Source organism: Myotis nattereri (assembly GCF_964212035.1).
Source record: "Myotis nattereri genome assembly, chromosome: 3".
NCBI classification, from domain to species: domain Eukaryota; kingdom Metazoa; phylum Chordata; class Mammalia; order Chiroptera; family Vespertilionidae; genus Myotis; species Myotis nattereri.
Genome location: NC_138077.1, coordinates 165,844,529 through 165,868,880, shown reverse-complemented (window position 1 = coordinate 165,868,880; position 24,352 = coordinate 165,844,529). Strand labels below are relative to the sequence as shown.

Below are 24,352 nucleotides of genomic sequence, written 5' to 3'. Positions count from 1 at the left end.
TATTTTAAATGCGAACGATCATCAACATCATCATCTTCACCTAGCCAACCAACACCGCATTTACTTTACCTACCAAGTGTACCATGAAATAAGGGCTCAAATGTTCTAGTCACCTTCATTTATTATCCCCTCAGTTTTAAGTCCTCTATCTGCTGCTTAAGCTAGTTACACAAAGAAAATCAAAACTTAAAATAACCTTCTCGGTGAAGTTTTCACAATGAAGTTTTAAAGCTGAAATTGGATTTCTTGGTTCTAACTTGGTAAACAAAATTGAACTGTTTTATCAAATGAGTAAAACACTCCAGTAACATTAAGACTATTACAGTATGAAAGTATGCAAATTATTAACTAAATGGCTAGCATTTCTGGCTCACCTATTATATGTGCCCAATACAATGCTATATACTTTATATACCTTATCTTATTTAATTTGCTCATACCCTGTAAGACAAATATTATTTCACAGGTAAGAAAAATAAAGCTAATAACAGTTAAGTAATTTTCTAAAATTACGTATCTAGAAATTGTGGGAGTCATGACTCTAAGATCCTTATTCCTTTTACTACACTAACAGTTTTAAAACATTTTGGTCGCTAGACCCTTTTTTTTCTAGACCCTTTTATACTCAAGAATTACTGAAGATGCCAAAAATCTTTTAGAAATATAAATCTATCAATTTTTGCCATATTAGAAATTAAAATTTAATGTTTTTACATTTTTATTTAATTTTAAAAGGAAAATAAGCCCATTATGTTTATATAAATTTTCTGAAAAAATAATCACATTTTTCAAAACAAACAAAAAAAATGAATGAATAGATCTTTTACTGATACATGATTTTTTTTAATTTTTTATTTTTAAATATATTTTATTGATTTTTTACAGAGAGGAAGGGAGAGGGATAGAGAGTTAGAAACATCCATGAGAGAGAAACATCCATCAGCTGCCTCCTGCACACCCCCTACTGGGGATGTGCCTGCAACCAAGGTACATATCCTTGACCGGAATCGAACCCGGGACCCTTCAGTCCGCAGGCTGACGCTCTATCCACTGAGCCAAACAGGTTAGGGATGATACATGATTTTGATCATCTGAAAATTATTGGTTGACCAAGTTACACAGATCTTCTAAATGTTAACTCATTTTATTATATAAAATAAAAAAAATTCACATTTGGTAATATCACCAATCTGACTAGTACTGTCTTTAAATATCGGGAAACTATCAAACTTTTTCCAAATACTAATTTTCATTTCAAAGTTTGATGTTTTTTCCCCACTGGCAATACTATCAATTGTTTTCCTTGAAGTCACAGGCTCACTTCATTCAATTTCCAGAAAATGTGTGCCAAATATCCAAATTGGAATAACCATAGTTTGTCTGTAAACTGGCTTTTTTTTTCCCAAGTAAAAATGGGGTGCCATGACAAAAGCAAGTGGCTTACAACTCAAAAAACTGCAGAGCTGTTTTCTCTTATTTTCTCTTCAGTATGCAGAGCATCATGCATATTCCATATTATGTCAAAAAATATAAAAAAGATATGTACTTGAGATTAAGACAATAAAATTAATCATTTCTACAACTTCATCAAAGACATTAAGAAAAATGGCTTTTAAAATTAAAACTGCAAGGACATGGCAGTGAATACTATAATGTCTACTGGCAGTTTGGTGCCTTGATTCATGTTAAGGTTCCAAAAATTTTATTCACCACTGCTTTTGTACCATGAGCAAAAATGTCAGCACAGTGAGAAAGGCAAGCTATGACTGTATTATTACAAAAATAGTTTTGACTTGATGTGCCCCCTATCTGGGAAGCAAAGCAGGAAATTACAAGTACTAGAACTAACATAGCTCTAGCTTCTACAGACACCTTCAAGTCTCATCCAATCAAGCAATAGGGAGAATTTTTGTATTTTTTCTCACAAATGGTACTATACTATATACTCATACATGCGGGTATTATATCCAACCCCTCATCAACTCCTGCCTCCTATTTCCATAGCTCCCTTCCTTATTAAAAGAGAATGGTAAGTTGGCCCTTGTGTCCCCTAGTTTTTGCTTCAGAGAGCAGACAGAGTGAGCCTTTTAAAATCAGTGTTACTCCTCTTTCAAATCCTCGAATTGCTTCCTATGTTGCTCAGATAAAAACCCAAATCTTGAACAATGGTCTATAAAAGTTCCTCCCTGTCACCTCTCAAATCTCCTCTTTCCACTCTACCCCTTGTACCAACCACACTGGCCTTCCTATTCCTTAAACATGATACTTTCTTTGCATCTGCCTGAAACTCTGTTCTGCCAGACATGCGCTCTCTAACTTCCTTTAGATAACTGCCTAAATCTATTTTATCACTGATGTCTTCCCGGAACCTGACTTCCATGAAATAATTACTACCTCCCCTCTCCTCATCTTCTCTACCCTCCTCACCCTGCTTTATTTTACTCTATATTTATCATTACCATATATGTATTGGTTTGTCAATTATTTACCTTTCCCCTTTTAAAATATAAGCAGGAGACCAGGAACTTCGTTTAGTTCACTGCTGTAAATCAGACCTAAAACACTGTTTATCACACATTGTGAGCTCAATATATATCTGTTACATGAAGGAATAAATGAAAAAAAAAAAGAAAAAGAAAGATAAAAAACCATTAGCATAGTGTTAAAATCGGTTTTTACTCTCCAAAAAACATTTCGCCCCCGGACAAAGCAGGTCTCCACAAGAAAGCCAACCCAACGATACATACGCATAAGAGGATATGCAAGACTGCACATATGCTTTTATAAAATTCAGTACAGTGCTGAGTAAGAGAAAGCATGCATTAACATGCCTGATAGATATCTACCATCAAGAATCTAAATGTAGCAAACTACAGATGACTTACAGGAGTCAAATGAACCTAACCTCATAGACTGACAGGCAGTATAAATCCAAGTATCAGATAAAATCTCAAGTGAAGTCTAAACCTCAAAACTTAACCCATGGGCAGTCCTACTCGGTTGGAGATGCACATGGGGGAAGAGGTGAAAGATGGAAAGTCATATTCATATGGTCATGAAGATCAACTGGCCCTAGCTGTTTGGCTCAGTGGTTAAGTTAAAGCGTAGGCCTATGGACTGAAGGGTTCAAGAGCACATTCCTCAGTTGCAGGCTCAATCCCCAGCCCTGGTCGGGTGTGTGCAGGAGGCAACCAATTTATGTGTCTCTCTCCCATTAATGTTTCTCTGTGTGTGTTTTTCCCCCTCCCTTTCACTCTCTCTAGAAATCAATGGAAAAATAGCCTCGAGTGAGGATTAACAAACAAACAAACAAAATTATCAAATGAATCAACCCCAGCAAAGGTATATAACACTTGAATGGATTATCTTGGGCCTCCAGAACCATTCTAAGGGAAAACAAGGTCTGCCTTTTAAAAACAAAGTTCAGAAAAGACTACAAAATACGAGGACGAGGAGAGCCCTAGCTGGTTTGGTACAGTGGAAAGAGCATTGTTGGCCTGTGGACTGAAGGGTCCCGGGTTCGATTCCAGTCAAGGGCACATGCCTGGGTTGTAGGCTCCAGCTCCAGTAGAGGGCGTGCAGGAGGCAGCTGATCAATGATTCTCTCTCATCATTGATGTTACTCTCTCTTTCTCTCTCTTCCTCTCTAAAATCAATCAAAATATTAAAAAAAAGACAAAACAACAACAACAACACGAGGACAGATATACAACTACCAGCGTTCTTTTTTAAAGATGTGCCATCATTATAATCCTCCTGGCTAAAATTGTTCACTTGAGGTTTAGTTCAAGACTTTTTTTTTTTTTTTTTTTTTTTTTTTTGCCATGCAGTTTAGCTTTATAGTCAGTTCTTTTCATATAGACATAATATGCATTATTCTCTTGCATCACCTATCATAAAGATTTTGGTGACAAAATAATATCAAAAGGGAATTTAAAGATTTCTAGAGAATAAATCAGAATTGAAAAAAACATACAAACACCAAACAGATTATCCTATTGCCTCAATTCTCAAACATACATTTTTAAACTTTCAAAATTAAAATGTTTTAAAATCCCTGCATGAAGACATCTGTCAGCTACCAGGCAGAGATATCACATGTTAATTATTTCCTTATCACTTCAATGAGTTACCCACATTTAGAAATACTCTAAATTGAATTTTAACTTAAATTTGAAATCTACAATCACTTCAAGATTACACTACAACTCAGGAAAAATAAAAATTAACTGTATATAGAGAGGATGGCTTGTCACATGCCAGGCAATGTAATTAAAGGCAGTAGAAACTGCCAAATCTCTCAGAATAGATCAGAAATTGTTCACAATCTAGAAAAGGCTGTGGTGAGCAATTTATATATCAATATCTTTCATCTTTCTAACACCTAAAAGCTCTGACTAATGGCCAAGAGAAGGTGCTTAACTTCTAAGGATATGTAAGTAAATTAAGAGAAAAAATAAAATTACATGTTTAACAAATAGGAAGTGCACTCAAAATCAAGAAAGTCTTCGATATGCTTCACCAACATTATCAATTCTAAAGGTGAAAAGGTAAAAACATGATGCTTTGTTTAACTACCATTGGCTAAAAGTGATTCAGAAAAATCTTAATAGTCAATATATTAAAAAAAAAAAAGCTTATTTATACTTAAACTTTAATTCTATGCTAAAGAGAAAAGATATACCAAATATAAAAAGTTCAATAAATCTGTGTACATTTAACATAATGGATCTTTTTACCCATCCCAAAAAAATTTGTTACTAAACATACACTGAATCACAATCACTTGGCATATTTATTTATTTTTAAATAAGTTTTTTTTTAAAATTTATTTATTTATTTTTATATTTTATTGATTTTCTACAGAGAGGAAGGGAGAGAGATAGAGAGTCAGAAACATCGATGGGAGAAAAACATCGATCAGCTGCCTCCTGCACATCCCCCACTGGGGTTGTGCCCGCAACCCAGGTACATGCCCCCGACCGGAATCGAACCTGGGACCTTTCAGTCCGCAGGCCGACGCTCTATCCACTGAGCCAAACCGGTCTCGGCCACTTGGCATATTTAAACACAGTATATACATGATTTAACTTAAATTTCAAGAGATTTGTTTGGATCCAAATTCAGTAGACCTCAAAATAATTGATGGCTCAAAAAAAGCAATTCATATTCAACCAACATTTTTACCACAAAAGAAAAAGCTCTATTTTTCCTTGTTCCTATTCAATTCAATAAAGAAGGAAGAATTTAAAAACTAGAGTTTCACTGAAAGAAGATGTTTCAGATTTTCACTTATTTAACACACACTTAGTATGTACTGTTTCAGGGACTACTCTAAGCACTTTATAAATGATGTTATATGAAGAATGGATACAGAAGTTAGGAATGTTTACCTGAAGATAAGGAGAACATGATAGCTCTTGTCAAACATCTAAATGACTATCAAGTGAACCAGGTAGCCCATTTAAATAAAAAAGATACAGAACAAGCAAGAGATTTGGGCTCTGAAAAACTATGAGAGCTCTCCAATGGCAAAATCTCTCTACAAGTCTACTAATAACCACTAAATGGGAAAATATATACTAAAGCACTTGGCTGTAAACTGCCACATACACATTAAAATTGACTTCTTTGCAATACAGTGGGTCCTGATCAACAGAAATATTTACAAAGAGGTTGATAATGGGCTTTGGAGTTCACTTCTCATTTTTGCAACTTATCCTAAGTATGCAACTTCAGAAAACTTTCCTTTAGAATAGGGATAAAAGCATTACTCTGCTTTGCAGAGTGTGAGAATTAAATCTGATAATGTGTGTAAACAGTACAGTGCTGAAACACGCAATAAATTGTATCTATTATGATGACCACTATCATAATGTTGTGGAAGGAATCTCTACAGTGAACATAAAACTATGTGATATGATGTGGTATGATTGTATGGCTCTGCTATGCACTGGTATGAGTGTATGATTCTGCTATGCACTTATCATGTTACAACAATCCAAATACAATACATAGCTTTTTTCTGTTTGGGTGACTTAAAAAGCATTTATCTTTTGTAATGTGAAAGGAAAAATATTCTAAAAATCTAAATTAAGTATCCAGGTTACTAAAAATCAAGTGTATAAATAACAAAATATAATGCGGAAATGATGCAGCTATAGAGAAAAAAGGGATTAAACAAGTAGCACATTAAATACAAACTACTCTTCCTAGAGACTTTACTGCAGGACGTGAGAATACATATTGAAGGGGGGGAAACAATTACACTTTCCACAGGTATGTGAGCCACTGGTTACATTCATCAGAAATATCAACAATATAATGGTAGCTAAACACAATGCAAACATTTGGTATATCCAGGCAATTTAAAAAATGAATTTCAGTGGACTATGGACAAGAACTTAGGGGTATTTAGGATTCCTATTACTTTGAACAGAATTTGTATTTTAACAAACCAACTTCTAAATGTTGCATCTTATGGAATACTAGAAGCCCGGTGCACAAAAATGTGTGCACTGGCGGGTGGGGGTGGGGGGGGTAGGGGGTGTCTCTCAGCCCAACCTGTGCCCTCTCACAGTCTGGGACCCCTCGGGAGATAACCACCTGCTGGCTTAGGCCCGCTCCCCTGGTGGCAGATGGCACACCCGATCCCGCAGTGCCTGCCCTGTCTCCCCCAGTTGCACACGGCAGGCCCAGATCCCACGCTGGGGCGGGCAGCGGCTGGGGATCGCGCTGACGCCCGCACAGGGCGGTGCAGTGGGATCTGCTTGCAGTATGCAAATTTAACGGCCATCTTTGTTGGGTTAATTTGCACACTCTTCTGACTGGCTGATGAGCATAGCGAAGGTACTGCCAATTAGCATCTTTGTCTTTTATTAGTGTAGGTGGAAGCCCAATAATCTTGCAATTCAGTACCATTTGTGATCAATCAAGAAAATCAGTTCTAACATACCATACTATCCTACTTAGCTATATTCATCTCGCTCTTTTTTGAAAAGGAATTAACTCTCAAAAGGCATCTTTTATGTTTTCAGGGATCTTTCTTTCAAAGACAATGACCATAAAGTAAAACGCAGCTACTATTAAGACCAAATAAGAGAAACTTCTTAATAACTGACTAATAACCAGAAACTACAACATTTTTCCCACTAAACATTCTTTCCCAAAAAGTTAAAATACAATTACCATCAATGAACTATATTATACTTGTTGCAACAGTAGTAAAACAAATAAAAAATGTAGGAATGAAAAACTGGGTGCAGTTTTCAGGAACTTTTGGGGGGATTTGATTTATGACAAATGACAAGTAGTGGTATTATAATATCACTAAATTCAGAATACAAGAGCAATTGTTAGAAAATTATACAACCAACAGAAATCTTACTTCACCTCAATTTCTGCCCTAATTTTAGATAAGAAGCCTAGAGTCCAATGGAATTAAGGGAGCTTATTCCACAGGCAAGTATTTCATCAATGTGTTATATTATTTTGAGCACAGAGTTCATTAGTGTGTTCTAACTGAATGTATGCAATAGTCATGGTCAGTTAAAAGCAAAGCTATCAACAACATTTGCCAACTACCCAGTTTAAATGGCCTATGAAATGTTGAAAATATCAGTGTTTCCATTCGTTTTCATTAATTTACTGTTAACTAGAGGTCAACTCAATCACATTGTTTTTAGAACTAAAAATATAAAAAAAAAATCAGCTGATGAGTTAAGGTAAGGCAAAAAGTGGAAATAAAATCCTTGCATAACAAATGATACTACATTCTGTCATATAGGTTGTGAAGTTACCATGAAAAACCACAGAGTACTATTTTTAGTCACAGTCATCAAGATGAAATATTAGCAACTGCCTATCCAGAACAAGCAAAAAACTCAAAACTCTACTCCAACAAAATTTTACCTACTCGGAAGTCGCTTTACTTGCTCTAGGTATCAGATGTCAACACATTTAAACTGTGTGGCTTTCAAAAATCAAAGCACTTTACATTCCATCTTAAATGCAAAATTCAGACACTTTGTATCATATTTTCCTAAAAGCATTTAAAAAGCACACACACACAAAACAACAACAGAGAAACCACCACCTGGCAGGTCCCCATCACAACCAGCTGCAATCCTGTGGGGATCTGGACCGAGGTGATGAAGGTTTAGGTGGGCAATATCCGAGTCCCACACTCAGACCCCAAGGTGGGGGATGAGAGATAAGAAAAGAAATTTAATTCCACAAACAAAGGAAGAAAGCCAGGATGGATGAGAGGCACCCTAAAACTGCTTATCATCAAGAATCCACACACACTGAAGGCCTGTCTCAAAGACTAACAAATCGGCTGCTCGCAGGAAACTTTGCAGTGGGTGAGGAGAGGGCATGCCTTGGCACCCACCGGAACCAACCCCCTGGCCCCTGGCACGCTGTCACTGAGCCCGGCACGACTCCCGGGGACACGACTCCCGGGGACACGACTCCCGGGGACGGCGAGCCAAGGAAAGAAGGGTCTGCGGGAGGAGAGCCTGGGGCTGCAGACACCGGGGGGTGGGGGGGGGTGGGTGGGTGGGGGGGGCGCGGCGCGCCTGGGGCCCGGGAAGGGAGAGGCGAAGGGGCGCGCACTCCTCACCGTGATTATCTTTCTGCCCGATATTGTGCGTGCGGATGAGCGAGGACAGCCGCCTCACGTCCCCCTTGAAGACGCACTCGTGCACCGGGTAGTGCGCGGGGGAGATGCCTCCGTCGGCGGCCACCGCCACGGGGTGGGCGCCCGTTAGCAGCGTCTGGGGCTGGGAGGCGGCGGTGACGGAGGAATTGTGCAGCAGCGGCAGGGCCGGCGCGCCGGGAGGAGCGGAGGCCGGGGCGGGCTTCAGCGGCAGCCGGTGGTGATGGTTGCTGAAGATCTTGTGACAGGCTTTGCCGCCCTTGCCGCCGCCGCCGCCGCCCCTGCCGCCGGTGAAGGTGCCGCCGAGGGCCGCCGCCGCTTCTTCATCCCCAGGCTCCAGCAGGTCCCCCTCTTCTTTGCTGGGCTTGTGGTCCCTCCGCAGCGAGCGGATCTTCTCTCCGGTCATCGCCGCCAGGGGCAGGGAGGAGGTCCGGGGCGCTCAGCGCCGGCGGCAGGAGGCGATTAGAGCGGCGGCCGGGAGCCGCCGGCGCAGCAGGAACTCGCCGAGAGCCCCCGCGCCCCGGACGGACGCATCTCCCGGGGGAAGAGGAGCCGGCCCTCGCCGGGGACGAAAGGACGCGTGCTCGCTGGGGGGAGCTAGTGTTCAGGGACCCACGGCACCGCGATCCCGGGCCCCGTCGCGGCCAACGCCACCGCGGTCTCAGCCCGAAAAACAGGGCACGGCCATCTTCCTCTGGCTTCTCTCGCGAGAGCTCCCCCGGGAAGGGGGCGGGGGGGGGCGGGCGGGAAAGGAAGGAAACACCGCGATAGGTGAGCGGCGTGCTCGCGCCCCCGCGCTGTCCGCTGCCGGAGGGCGGCCGGGCGGCGGCACCTGCGGGGCCCCGCGTCCCAGCCTCGCGCGGGAGTCTCTGCGTTAGAAGACCCGTCGCTCCCGGTGGCCGCGCTTCTCGCGGAGGTTCTGCTGCGTCTTATGAACAATGGCTGGAACCCTCCGACCTCTAGGCTCCCCGGAGTGCCGGCTGACGGCACTGCACACAGGATGTGATGTCACTGAGATGCACGGGGCATTCATTCACGAAGCATCTACTTCGTGCCGCGCACTGAGCTAGTAGGTTTCTAAAATGCCACCCCTGGCGGGAAGGAGCTCAGCTGGTAGAGGGAGAAAGAGAGGCAAGCAGTCGGGTTCAGCCTTGAACTGCAGGAGGAATGAAGCGGACGCGGGGAGTTAGGTTGCTCGCGCGCACCCACGCCCCCCCCCTCCCCCCAAAAGAAGCAAATTTTAGAGTTGGAGTGTCAGAAAAGTCACTGTAGAAGGGGTTAGGGCTGACCTTGGGAAACAGGCTATTCAGCAGAAGGGGAGAGGTAGGTCACTCAAATATTTGTTGATGAATCAATCTCGGGCAGGCGTCAGTGTCTAAGTGTGGATAGTGGAGGCTGGAGGTTGGCAAATACAATTGTGTAACGAATCCCTGGGCTAGTTCATGGCCAATCTCGGCTCAGCGTAAAATTCTAAGAACTTGAAGTCTGACATCCATAAAGCCTGACGAAATAACTAAATCTATGGGAACTGGAGTGGAGGGAAGTTAGCAAAATGTCCTAAAGGTCTTACCCGTTTATCTCTCCCAGGTTCCACCTACTCTGATAACTGCTTCTCTCAAATCTCTTCTTAATTTTTATCACCACCTCCACCCTACCACCCCTTTCTCCCAGCCGCCCCCCCCCCCGCCCGAAAAACAAATAAATAAACCTCTGTGGGAACTAGCCTCTCTTCCTCCTCCCCCAACACTCAGGGTTACACCTCCCATCTTCTTTCTTTTTTATTTTTTTATTTTTTTTGTAATATATTTTATTGATTTTTTACAGAGAGGAAGGGAGAGAGATAGAGAGCCAGAAACATCGATGAGAGAGAAACATCGATCAGCTGCCTCCTGCACATCTCCTACTGAGGATGTGCCTGCAACCCAGGTACATGCCCTTGACCGGAATCGAACCTGGGACCCCCCCAGTCCGCAAGCCGACGCTCTATCCACTCAGCCAAACCGGTTAGGGCCCCATCTTCTTTCAAATCTATTCAAATCCATCTCTTCCCTTCTTCCTTTTTTTTTTTTTTTAATTTTAAATTTTGGTGGGGGGCATGAAGGATGTTCCAATTATGTTCAAGCATTACCCAACTAGCACCTCAAAGAATCCTACTCAGAAAGCAAGAGAGATTGAACACGTTCATATATACAAGAACATTTTGTTCTTCCACAATAGCCAATATTTATTGTGAACTCTAAACCAGGCAGTATGTTTCGCACTTCATGTATTATCTCCTTGTGATAAGTATCATTTTTAATCTTCATTTGACAGTTGAAAAAACTTGTCCAGTGTCCCAATGCTAGAATGCAACACAGTCAAGTATGATTCCAGAGCTAGAGAAATAAGAAAGGGTTAGATCATGTAGGACTCCCTATGTCATCTTAAATGTTTAAACTTTATCCTAAAAAAAATGGATAGCCTTTTAGGGATGTTAAACTGGGGAGTAGATGATGAAATTTGTCTTTTAGAAAAGCCAGTCATATTTTAGAAAAGTATGTATTCAGAATAGATTACAAGGGGCTTCTCTAGAAAGAGGGAAACAGTATAATGCATAAGTAAAAAATAATAATGTGTTGATATTTATAATAATAAAAAGGTAATATGCTAGTTAGACCGGACATCCTTCCAGATGAAGCTAGGGTCAGAGGGAAGCCGGTGCTGGCAGCTGGGGGAAGGAAGGCCTACTCATGCATGAATTTCATGCATCAGGCCTCTAGTTTGAATGTAAAAGTCTGGACAATATATACATCACACAGGGTGAACAGTGAGTATTTCTGGAAGATGGAATTGTTAAATCGCATATTCCCTGCATTGCTTGAATTTCTTTTTATAAAGAGAAAGTATTACATTTTATTAATCAGAAATATAATAAATTTTTAAAGAATTATGCAGCAATTCAGGTAATGAGAGATTTTGAGAGCATGAACCAAGTTGTCTATCTACCATTATATCCATAAAGTATCACTGAATCCAGAATTTAAAAGTACCTTAGTGGCTGCTCCTCATGGACACTATATGTCAAACACTATAGACATCAAAAATAATATTCAGCCCTTTTAAGAGTTCCACAGTATAATAGGGAAAATAATATAGACATATAAGATTATAATACATTGTGAAAAATACAAAAATTGAAATTAAATTATATGAGATCCTGATACAATATAGAAGAGAAAATTGTTCATTATCTCTGGAGGAAATGAAAGTCAGGTGATCAGGAAATCTTTCAGAAGGTGATGTTCAGGCTAGGTTTTAAAGAATATATAGGAGTTGGCTAATTGGGCAAGGGAAAAAGATATTATAGGTAATAATAGCTATCATTTATTGAGAGCTCTCCATGTGTCTGTCAGGCATTGTGCCAAGCAAGTTTCAATAACTATTTGATTTAATCCCCACAGCAAGTTTTTGGGCTACTTACTGTCCCCATTTTGCAGCTACGGCACAGAAAGTGACCATTCAGCTGATGAGTAGAGGTAAAGAGAATAGTATATATAAATATAGCATGATATTAAGAATCATTGGAGTACAGTATGTGGCAGGAAAAGTGATGGTAAGTGAGATGAAAAAGAAAAAAGAAAAGCTGGGCTAGATTACAAAAAGCAACTATATATGTTAGTGGGAGGAGGAACAAACTTTCCTCTCCCTTCAGGGTTCTTGCCGCCCTAATAACCAAAGAGACATGAGACAGATTAGCAAGAGAAAATAACCATATGTAATATCTACATATGTATGGGAACTTCGCATACAAGAGTCAGAGACCCCACAGACATGAGAGTTTCAGAGACAGAAAGGGTGATTAAAGTACGTAAGACATCCTGAGCTACGGATGAGGCAAGGTGTCTTGTGGCTTCAAAGGATCATGGCAGGATGGTAAGAAAATCAGACTTCTAGTAAAAAGAAGTTTGCCTTGCCCTATAGATAGATCAAAGGAAGTTGTCTCTACTACTCTCTTATGGGCAAGGTCTCTAATTTAAATTCTTCTATATAATTAAGGGAGATGGACAGAAGTTTCTCTTGAGCCTGAGGTCAAAGTTGCCTTTAGCTTAAGACATTCTGCATACCACGGAGGCACATCTTGACCTGACTTATTCTGGACCCCTAACCTAGGCAATAAAGAGTTTGCAAAGGATTTTAAACACAGTAAATGCAGGAGCACATTTAATCACCATAATATACAATCAACCCATATCCCAAAGATACGAGATTTTACCAGTCTTTTCAGCTTCACCTCCTACCACAATGTGAACTTCATCCTTTATCCTAACCAATGCAATCTGCTGACAGTCCCTGACCTTTTCTCATGCCTCCTCCATACCTTTGCACATGCTGTTCCATGTGTCCCAAACTCATTTCTATTTCATTCACCCAGATACCTCCTTCAGTCTGTCTAAAATATGTTCAAATTTTATCTCTCCTTAACACCAGGTATTTTTTAAAACTTGGTATAAAATTCAGGGATCCAGGAAATTACATCAAACTAAACCTCTAAATAAAAATTCAGCACATCCTATTATAAATGTAGGCCACAAACCACATAGTATTAGCAACACCTATGCTTTTGCAACCAGAAGAAACCACAGGTATTTCCGTATCACATTACAGTTGCTACCAAAATATCATTCACATTCATTGCTACCTCAAAATTATGTTAATAATTATGCCCACCACTAGAGCTTGTTTTTAATAAGTTAATCAAAGAGCACATATATTACTAAATCACAAATTTGTTTTTTAAAAAATATTTCAATAGCTTTTTAATACACAATATTTCCTTTGTTAATCCAAAATATTGTATGCATTTAAAAACATTGTTCTGAAAAGGGGTCCCTAGGCTTCTGCCAGAGAGGTCCAAACAAAAGTGGTGACTCCTTCTTAGGAGTCCTGAATGACACCTGCCCTTCCCTGCCCTTCTCTCCTATCCAACACCCCATCATTCTGAGTAAGGTGCCCCTCCTTTGCCTTCCTTCTGATTTCCCATTTTAACGTTTGCATCCCATCCCTCTTTGATATTCTTCTCTGCCTCCCTAACTAATCCGTTGAGCTCTTTGAGTATTGGAACTATGTTTATCACTGCTGTATGCTCAGTGCCTTACAGATAGTGACACCGTGCTTATTATTAATAATAAACAGTCATAGAATTAATCAAACATTAGAACATAAAACCCCAAAGTATCTGCAATGTACCAAGACAACTATAAACTAAGACACAAGACCCTAAATAAATTTAAATAATCCCAATCTGACTACACTGAAGTTGACGACTACTCTCGTGGATGCTTGTGTGAGGCCCAAGAGGAGGTATGTAATTTTGGATTTTTTTCATTTACCAGTAAAAGTAAATTCATTTGAAACTGGTCTAAATTAAGGGGATTTATTGACTTCTATAACAAAAACGTGAAGAGATATGTTTTCAAGGGTGACCGCCTCCAAACCACATGTGTGTGTCTCCGTGACTCCCAGGGAGCCTCCCCGTTTCGATGTCCCCTGAAGGCCATCTTCCCTCAGGGACACAGATGGCCGCCAGCAGGAAAGGGGTCACGTGCATTCGCCCTCAGATCCGGAAGGAGGACCAGTGACCGCACAAGTCAGGTGCTTGACATGGATAAGAGGACCCTCTCCGCCCTAACCGGTTTGGCTCAGTGGATAGAGTGTCGGCCTGCGGACTCAAGGGTCCCAGGTTCGATTCCAGTCAAGGGCATGTACCTTGGTTGCGTGCATATACCCAGTGGGGAGTGTGCAGGAGGCAGCTGATCGATGTTTCTCTCTCATGGATGTTTCTAACTTTCTATCCCTCTCCCTTCCTCTGTAAAAAAATCAATAAAATATATTAAAAAAAAAAAAAAAGAGGACCCTCTCCAAACCTTGTGTCCAGGACAGTGTGGATTGGCTCAGGCCTAGGATGTCTGCACAAATTCCTGCGGCGGAGTTTACCTTGGTCAGTTTTGCCCAGTGAGCACTCATTTCTGAGTGGGGTGGGGTGGGGCCAAGCCACCCAAACGGCAAAATAATTTCATGATGAGAACGAGGGTGATGGGGAAACAAACACAAGAGAAGTCAGGAAAAAGTACTGCACCCAGAGACCTAAAATGAAATTTTACTTGGTAAAAAACAAACAAAAATACAGTATCACAGTGTCTTAGACTCAACATGATTAAATATATTGTGTTTTCAATTATATTAATGTGTAATGAATAAATAACTTCACTGTGAAGCAATATATTTACTTTTTATCCAAATGTTACAACAACTCAACTATGTAACTCAGTTATTGAATTTACTAGCTAACACTCTGGTCCTATAGACTGAACTTACTAACCTCCCTCCTGGTGTAAGAATCCAAATAATGATCTATTTGCCTTGAATAGCCAAAACAAGTACCTTCTGATAAGTGTGTCTTTCAACTTTTTCTAGTGAGGATTTTGTTAAATGCCTTACTATTCACTAATACCCAACAACAACTAGAGGACTGAGCCTGGTTCTAACAATGAATATTTCTGATTTTTAGCAGAAATATTTTATCTAATTAGCTTTTAAGAAGGAAAGCACCTATTCCCCACCCTAGTGTCTTCATGTAATAAAAGTGATAGTATCACAGTATGAAATATAGAATGTACTGTACAAAATAATAAAACCTCACTGATTATATTTTATAAATGTGTCACTGGACCTAAAATTAAGATTGGTAGCTACTAACCTTACCCCTCCTAAATTGTATTCTGATATATTCCTAATGTAAACATTAGAGCAAGTTTAGTCTCCATCTTTTTTTCTTCTTCTCTGAAGGTTTGTATTTCATATTTTCACAACAATCTAGAATATGAGTTCTTACCCTCCATATTGGTTGAGCCAGGCCTTGGAGAATTGAAGAAGGATAGATGATACAGCTGCCTGCTTAATGAAATTATCACCTTGAACATCCCCTGACAACACCACTACTGGTACACTGACAATTGAAAAGAACAAATCATGTAAATCAATACCTTCTACACCTTTTACATTGTTCTCCCTTCCTCTCAATGTTTTTCTGTTTCCCCTAAATCCGCACACTTCTTTTCTCAGAGGCAATGCTGGTCACTTCCCTTCTACTATTTTTGATCAGTGATTATTATAGATTTAGTCAGATTTCTAAAAAGCAAGCAGAGAAAATCAGAGAGGGGTTGCCAAGGAAACCCAGAACCAATAGCAGTGGAAGTACCAGAAGGAAGCAGTTCCTCTGAGACAGAAGAAACACAGAGACTTAGGGCGGGAGAAGGAGGGAGGAAAGGTGCCAGGAGCCAAGTGAGAGTACAAGTCAATATGAGATGAAAGGGAAAAAATAAAGTGCAACATTTACAAAAGAAATTATTTTTAGATCACCAACATAGGCTCAGAACAAAATATAGAACACAGAGATGAATGGATTTTTCAGTGAAAGAAGAGGTTAAAACACAATAGGTGGATATGTAAAAGATATTAAATGGAATAGATGGATAAGGGTCAGTACTCAACATGTGCGATATGGAACTTATCTCCATCGGCAATCCCAGTGGCCAAACTTGTATATCACTTTCATTATTCTTACTAGTAACTCCTCCCTCTCCCTTGGCCTCACATCCAATCAGTTGCCAAATCTTGACCTTTATAACTCTGATATAGCTCTGAGATTATCTCTCTATTTTGCATTGGCCATATTTGAGTTCAGGCTACTATCGCTTGAAAAAGCCTTCAAACTGTTGTGTCTCTGTCTCCCATTTTCCATTCATGCATGTAGTTCACACATTGATGCTCAACCACTGAGCCACACTCGCCAGGCTCAATTTGTACTTCTTAATCCCTTCACCTTTTTCACCCAGCCCTTAACCCCTCTCCCATTTGGCAACCCTCAGCAGATTAAACAATTTTTCATGTAAGTATGGCCCAAATATTATATAAGACAATGTTGCAAGTATTTCAAATATCCATTCAATATTTGTGACATACTTATACTAAAAACATATTGTGTTTGTTATCTGAAATTTAAATTTAATTGGTAATCTTGTATTTCATCTGGCAGCCTTATTTATCCTACAATCATTTGTGTTATTTAGAATTAATATAGCTAAAGTACAAAATCAAATGTCTTTGCGTCTTAGCATTTTCTTACTCTTCATTAATAGAAGAAAATAAAGATACTGGGGAATAGTTGAGGCTGGAGCAGTTGGCACAGGGAAAAACAGTACGTGGAACACGTATAATGAGGATGCCATCTTTACTCCAATTGCACTCCCTTTATTAATTCCACTTCTCAAATTTTCTATTTCCAGCTCTCAGGTAATTCTTACCTTCACATTTTACTTTTGTAATTTCCAAAATACGATTACCTGGGTCATTCTGAGGCAATATCAAGACTAGAAAAATAAGTCAAGTGATTATATGATTATTGAGGGCCCCCTATTGCTGAAATCTAAACCACTGTGATTCCAAGACTGTTATGAACATTTGGCTCAGGAAAGCAAAACAGCTATTGTTTGAAGAAAGTTGGCAGACAGTCAAGATCCTTCTATACTGTCACTTACTATACTGGATTTACTGTAGTCTGTAAGCTGGTCCTCAGTCTGACAAATAAAGAAATCTAATTTTGTCAGCTCTCTGAGAGTGAGTCCATTTTCCAGGGATGGATTTAAGATAGCCAAGGATAAAAGACTAATATATCAGAATTCCAATCTGAAATGAGTGATCAAGTGGACTGGAATTAGTCATCAGCACACCTCCCTGCAGACAAACTGCATAAAAGCCAAATAAGCAGAAGGCTGCTTGGTGAGCATGGAATCAGAATGAGACCAGTCAGTTATTTGATTCTAATGTTTAATGACGTTGTGTTTTGAGTGCCTGATGTGCCCTGTTCCACAGGAGCAAAATTTCTGTCTGTGAGGCAGATGGAGACTCATAAGACCTGAGGAGCGCCAGCCCCTCCTCACCAACATGCCGTGCTTGGTTGGCCAGGGCCAACGTATGCCTCTGTGACTCCTTTTTCCTTGTATTCCTGGATGAGTCACACCCTTAAGTCCCCAATTTTATATGCATTTGCTTGTTAACTTTTTTCTTCAGATGTATTAAAACAATCCATGTTATTGTGATGTCTGAACCAAGAAGCCATTATGTTTCTTTATGACTTTGCACAAATCTACTCAGATTCATTATGTGATCATTTAACTTTTATTTTTTATTTTTTATTTATTTATTTTTTAAATATATTTTATTGATGTTTTACAGAGAGGAAGGGAGAGATATAGAGAGTTAGAAACATCAATGAGAGAGAAACATCGATCAGCTGCCTCCTGCACACCCCCCACTGGGGACGTGCCCGCAACCCAGGTACATGCCCCTGACCAGAATCGAACCCGGGACCTTTCAGTCCGCAGGCCGACGCTCTATCCACTGAGCCAAACTGGTTTCGGCATCATTTAACTTTTAAATAACTGCTTATTTCCCTTATTTTAACATGTTGGGCAGTATTCTGTGGTATCTATATACTGGAAACATAATATAAAAACAATGTTTCATCTCAGGAAGTAGGAATTAGGACTATTACTAATTAATGAAACCTACCAATTAATATTTGTTAGATTTTTTAAACGATCCTTCCGCATGTGTGCCCACACACATGCACAGGGACTGAACCTGCATGACCTGACCAGAAATTGAACCCCCAAGCTTTGGGTGTATGGGATGATGTCAGCTCCAACCAATTCACCCATCCAGCCAGGGCTGAAAAATTTTTTTAATATTATTTGCTCTGATGTTTTAAACTTTTAAAGTCTTCAACATAAGAAAATAGTTGCACACATCCTATATAATAAAAGCCTAATATGCAAATTGTCTCCTCAGGCTGTCGTTTGACCACTTGCTATGACATGTACTGATCACAAGGGGGCAATGCAAAACATGGTGGGAGCCCCCGCCCTCAGGAACTGGGCATCTGCGAGGAGCCCACCCCGCACCAGCACCTGCAAGGCCTCTTTCAGATGAGCTGGACCACAGCTGCCAGGACCACAGGGGCGGGTCAGGCTCCCCATGGGTTTGTGCAGGATCCAGTCTGCTAGGCCAGCTGGAAGAGAGCCCGCTGCCTGCCCGGCTTCTGTGAGGTGCTGATGGGCGGCCCAGAGGCCCACGCTGTGCCCTGGCCCGCAGCATCTGGCCGCACTCACCACATTTCTGCGTGGGGACTCGGGCACCGTGACTAAGGCAAAGGGGGGCTTGTGGGGGCCCGGGGGCCCAGGTGCTGTCCAGGGCCCAGAGGTCAGCTGGGACCTTCCCTTACACACCAGACGCTCACGCTTTGATCACTGGCCAGGCCTAGGGACTGCACCCGTACACAAATCTTGTGCACTGGGCCTCTAGTTTATCTAATAAAACACAATTCAAAAAGTAATAATTGGTCTTTGTCATTTCTAGTAATAAATCCTGTCTTTTTTTTAATCATAGTATAAATTATATTCTTATGCAATATACAGGATTGCATTAACACCTAGTAGTTCTTAAACAATATTATCTAATAACCACATAAATCTCAAATGCAGCAAAAGTTAATATTTTTTTCTCATTTAACACATTTTATGTCACTTTTTTAAAAAAGGTGCTGGGGTCCAACCCCAGCAGGTCCAGGGGTCCCCAAAGGTGTGGACGGAGTCGGCGAAGAAGGAATGACACGGAGACAGCGTTCAGTTGATCAGCAGCCTAGCCAGGATCTCTAGCCAAGTTCTGGTCAGGATCTCCAGCAAAGTTCTGGTTAGGATCTCCAGCCAGGTTCTGTGTCCATGTTCTCTTGCTAGGTTCTCCAGGTTCTCCAGCCAGGTTCTGTAGCCATGTTCCCTCGCTAGGTTCTCCAGCCAGGTTCTGTCCAGGTTCTCCAGCCAGGTTCAGTCACCAGGTTCTAGTCAGGTTCTCTTGCCATGTTCTATCCAGGTTCTGTAGCCAGGTTCTGTCTCTAGGTTCTTCAGCCCGGTTCTCTCGCTAGGTTCTGTCTCTAGGTTCTGTGGCCAGTTTCTGTCCAGGATCTTTTGCCATGTTCTCTCCAGCGAAGTTCTTCTGTCTCTAGGTTCTGTGTAGGTTCTGTGTCTAGGTTCTGTGTCCTGTTGTCTTGTTACATCTGTATTTATACCAGTTGATTCCAATCCTATCAATCTCTATTCCAAAGGTTAGGGCGTTTCTTATCTCCATTCCAGGGAGTAAAGATTATGTAGCTTAAGCATGATTGTTCGTAGTTAAAGTGATTAATTACCCGCCTGGCACTTAGTTAAGGGGTTTTATTCCCTCCCTAACTTCAGGGGAAAATCCCTACCTGGGGAAACAACCTTTCTCAGAGAGGTGACCTTGGTTAAAACACATAGTGCCAAGAAGGTGAGCAAACATATTAAGAACAGTATGCCATATATGCCAGGTCCCTTGAAACAGCAAGGATGGACTGGCTCCCGGCAAAAAGGTATTTTTTATTGATATTTTACAGAGAGGAAGGGAAAGGGATAGAGAGTCAGAAACATCTATTGGGAGAGGAACATTGATGAGCTGCCTCCTGAATGCTCCCAATTGGGGGTCGAGCCTGCAACCAAGGTACATGCCCTTGACCAGAATCGAACCCGGGACTCTTCAGTCCGAGGCCCGATGCTCTATCCACTGAGCCAAACCAGTCAGGGCTTATGTCACTTCTTAAAGACTTTTTAAAGAGAAGTTTTAGGTTCAACACAAAATTAAGAGGAAGGTACAGAGATTTCCCTAAGACCTCCTGACCCCACACAGGCATAGCCTCCCCCATGATCAACATCACTCATCTGCTACAATTGGTGAACCTGCATTGACATATTACATTTACCCAAATTTCACAGTTTGCATTAGGGTTCACTCTTGCTATTTTATATTCTATGGGTTTGGACAAATGTATGACATAGCCATCATTATAGCACCATACAGGCTATTTTCACTGCCCTAAAAATTCTCTTTGTTCTACTTCAATTACAATACTCTTTTTACTCACTCAAATACATACTGTTCATTAAGCACTTAAGAGTAACAAAATTTCTTACCAACATTTTAAAAAAATTTTACTATTTATTTTATTTCTTTACTATTAAAAAAATTTCACTAACATCGGTGTGGCAGAGAAACATCGATTGGTTGCCTCCCACACCCACCAAAAGTGGGGGCAGGGATTGGACCTGCAACCCAGGGATGTGCCTTTGATCTGGAATTGAACCCACGACTCTGGTGCACAAGCTGATGCTCTAACCACTTAGTGACACCGGCCAGGTCTCTTACATACATTTTTTTAAAAAAATATATTTTATTGATTTTCCACAGAGAGGAAGGGAGAGGAATAAAGAGTCAGAAACATCAATGAGAGAGAAACATCGACCAGCTGCCTCCTGCACACCCCCCACTGGGGATGTGCCCGCAACCAAGGTACATGCCCTTGATCGGAAGTGAACCTGGGACCTTTCAGTCCGCAGGCCGACGCTCTATCCACTGAGCCAAACCGGTCAGGGCTCCTACATACATTTTTAACAACAATTAAAAGTATAATGAAAAGTATAATCAATCAGAAAATTAAAAGTATAATCAATCTTCAATTAAAAGTATAATCAATCAGAAGAGTGAAATATATTGCTATTAAGTCAGTGATTCTAATTTATTGTGCCTTAAGACTGGCTGTTCAAAGAAACAGGGACTTATAGGCCTGGACATGGTTAACCAATTACCAGGTCAACATAACCAATGGGGTTATATTTTGAGCAATCCAAAGGAGGAATTACTTCTATTATCATAGGAACTGAGAAATCACAAGACGGGTGTTCATAACAATAGCCATTCACCAGTTGCTTGCTACACAACAGACACTATACTAGACTCTTTACTTCCATCTTCATAGTAAATCTCTGACTGTCCATTTCAAGTAATCTGTGGTAAAGAACCAGCTTTGTTTTATTTACAATCTGATGCAGACTGATACTTTCGTATAATACAACAAAAACAAATAGCTAGAAAAATGAAAATTTTAAATGTCATAAAATTAGAGTCAAAACACACAAAATTACTGTCAAATTTTTATAAAAGTTCCTATTTCTCTTAATTTCTGATCTTTAATAAATAGTTCACTGATGGGCACTGATATGCAGATTTAGAGTAGCACTATCGAATACAGAATAGGAATTGTTATTTTCACTCTTCTGTTGAAAAAAACTGAGGCTCAATAACTAAAGTAACTTACTTGAATTAATTCTGATAATCAATGGCAAGACCAAGTTTACCCAGAATTGACCAATTCTGAAGTTTCAAATAGATATGATACATATAAAGGGTTCTTTGGTTGCCTGATTCTTCTAGGTCTCTTTCAAGCCCTCACGCACCAGTTTCCTAGTTTTATCTTCCTCTCTCTTTTCCTCTCTCCTTCCTTCACAGCTCAGCATGCAGAAAAAAGACGTCTCCCCACAAGGTTTCCTGCATAGCTTCCAACATTTTGCCATGCAGGAACCAGAGCAATGGACCTCTGAGGCTGTAGTGACCCCCATCTCCAATGATAAGATCCACCACATTGGATCTTCAGTATCAATATTATCATAAGTTTTATTGGCCTCAAGTAAAGTTATTTTGCCTATAATTTCAGTATTACACCATATTTCTGTAGCACTTAATGTAAAGTTGGTGTCATTACAATAGAAGCCAGTATAACAAAATAATTTTCTAAATCTTCCCAACAAAAATGTCCTTTTCCCATATACTATATATTGTTATTCATTGGGGTAGATCTGACAGGCCCAAATTGGGTCAATTCAAAATTCCACATAGATTGAGGACATAACCATTCATCTCTCCAATTTTCATAATCAGATAATGAGATGGTTTCCCATTTTCAGTTAGTGTTATGATAATCGCTTTGTAGTTTACATGCTAGCTTACATGAAAAAGGAGCACACCCACACACCCAAAATAGCATTTACTATATTTAAAGTATGTTTTATTCATTTAAAAAGTTTTTTGCTAAGTAACTTGCTTAATTGCAATTTTTAAATTAGGATTTTGGCATTATTAATGTTGAGAAGGTTAATATATGCCCATAGTATAAGACTTGAACACGAAAGCAAATAAAACATAAACAAAATTACTTTTCTACTGTAGGTTCATGGTCTCTACCACCACAGGAATTTTTATGCACATTAATCCATATATATCTGTCTGAAATGATGCAACATGGTACTGCATATATTCTCAAAAAAGTGGATGAATAACATATACATTGCTTCCACATTGCTTTGAAGTCTCAGAAATTAGAGATCACAACATACTAGCTCATATAAATCTCTTCCTGCTTCTTAGTCATTCTGCAGAATGACTGACCTGCCTCCTATAGATGGATATACATGAGCTATTTTCCATTCTTTTGCTATAAAAAAAGGCAAAAGTAGGTATAAAGGACATCCTCGCTCATCTTTACTTACATGTAGGAATACATCTGAAGGATAAATTCCTCCAAGTAAAATTGCTGAGTCCTAGAAATCCTTGATACATAATATTAAGCTACCACCTAATAAAGGTTCCTCAATTTATGAGAGTAAAACAGGCTTAATGTAGAGCATTTATATTGGTGCCATATTTTAAAGAATCCTTGATTACAATAACACTAAATAAGACATCTATATTTATGCAACTCAGAGTTTGTCCACAAATATTAGGAGGTAAACTAATTAGGACTGTGTTAGACTTTCCTGGTACCTAAGCATCATATCAGATAAACACACCCATGTACAGTTATACATAACTCTTGAGATAAGTTGAGAGCTGTTTATTTTGGATTCTCCTCTTTCTTAATTGGCTTAATAAAGTTCCAAATCTGTAGCCAAGACTTTGCAGGAACAGAAATATTCCTAAATTCCCTAGTCCTAGAAAATAGTCACAGTAGTCAATAGGACAGGTCTGTATTGTGTAGTGAACAAGAAGATTTTTGTTGTTTGTTTTAAGAGTGATCCTTGTGAGAGAGTAGGTCTCTGGGTGCGGGGTGAGTGGTAAACAATGCCATGGGACTGTTCCCTTTTCCTACAAGAATGTTGCTATCAATTATGGGACAACGAAAGCATTTTTTGGTAAGGATTTGAGGCTCCAATAAGTTGTTCAAAATCAAACTATCTTTTTTTTTCACCCGGAAGAGTTTTTCTGGGTACTTCAAAGAAGATATTGATGCTTGAAAAAAGCTCAAGTTTGAATAGCTGTTGCGAGGCTGCCAGAGTTCTGCTTGGAGACCCTCACTACAATAGCTTGCTAGAAAAATATGACCTTCACTCCTGTTTCAATCATGGCAAGTACCGGCTCATTCGGATAATGAGAATCCAAGCTACACATTTGGCAGCTTGGACCACGTTTTTTTGTAAGGAATCTCCACTTTGTCGCTTGCGTCCGTCAGCACCACCCTCAGGACAAAGGGTGCTGGGGGCGGGGGCGGTGCGGAAGGTCGAGGGCAAAGGGCTGCGGGGAGAGGAGGCTATTTATGTGGCCTGTTTACAGGTTACTGGGTTTCAACACCAAACCAGTCTTCTTCCAAGTCTCCCGCGAGCTTCTGGCCCGAGGTCACACAAACCGCCCGGGTATCTCGCAGGAACTGGCAAGGCCGCTTCCTCCCGAGCCCGAACTCGGGAATTTCGCCCGCGG

At 40.3% G+C, this 24,352-nt stretch overlaps 1 protein-coding gene across 1 annotated transcript in view; it reads right to left on the bottom strand.

Moving 5' to 3' along the window:
• ANKRD13C (ankyrin repeat domain 13C) overlaps nucleotides 1–9,377 on the bottom strand; it is a 74,883-nt gene extending 65,506 nt beyond the window's left edge. The window contains exon 1 of the mRNA XM_081085895.1: nucleotides 8,624–9,377. Coding sequence (XP_080942021.1) covers nucleotides 8,624–9,065 — 442 coding nt within the window. The 5' untranslated portion in view covers nucleotides 9,066–9,377. The remainder of the gene's footprint in view (nucleotides 1–8,623) is intronic.
• Nucleotides 9,378–24,352: the final 14,975 nt, after the last annotated feature.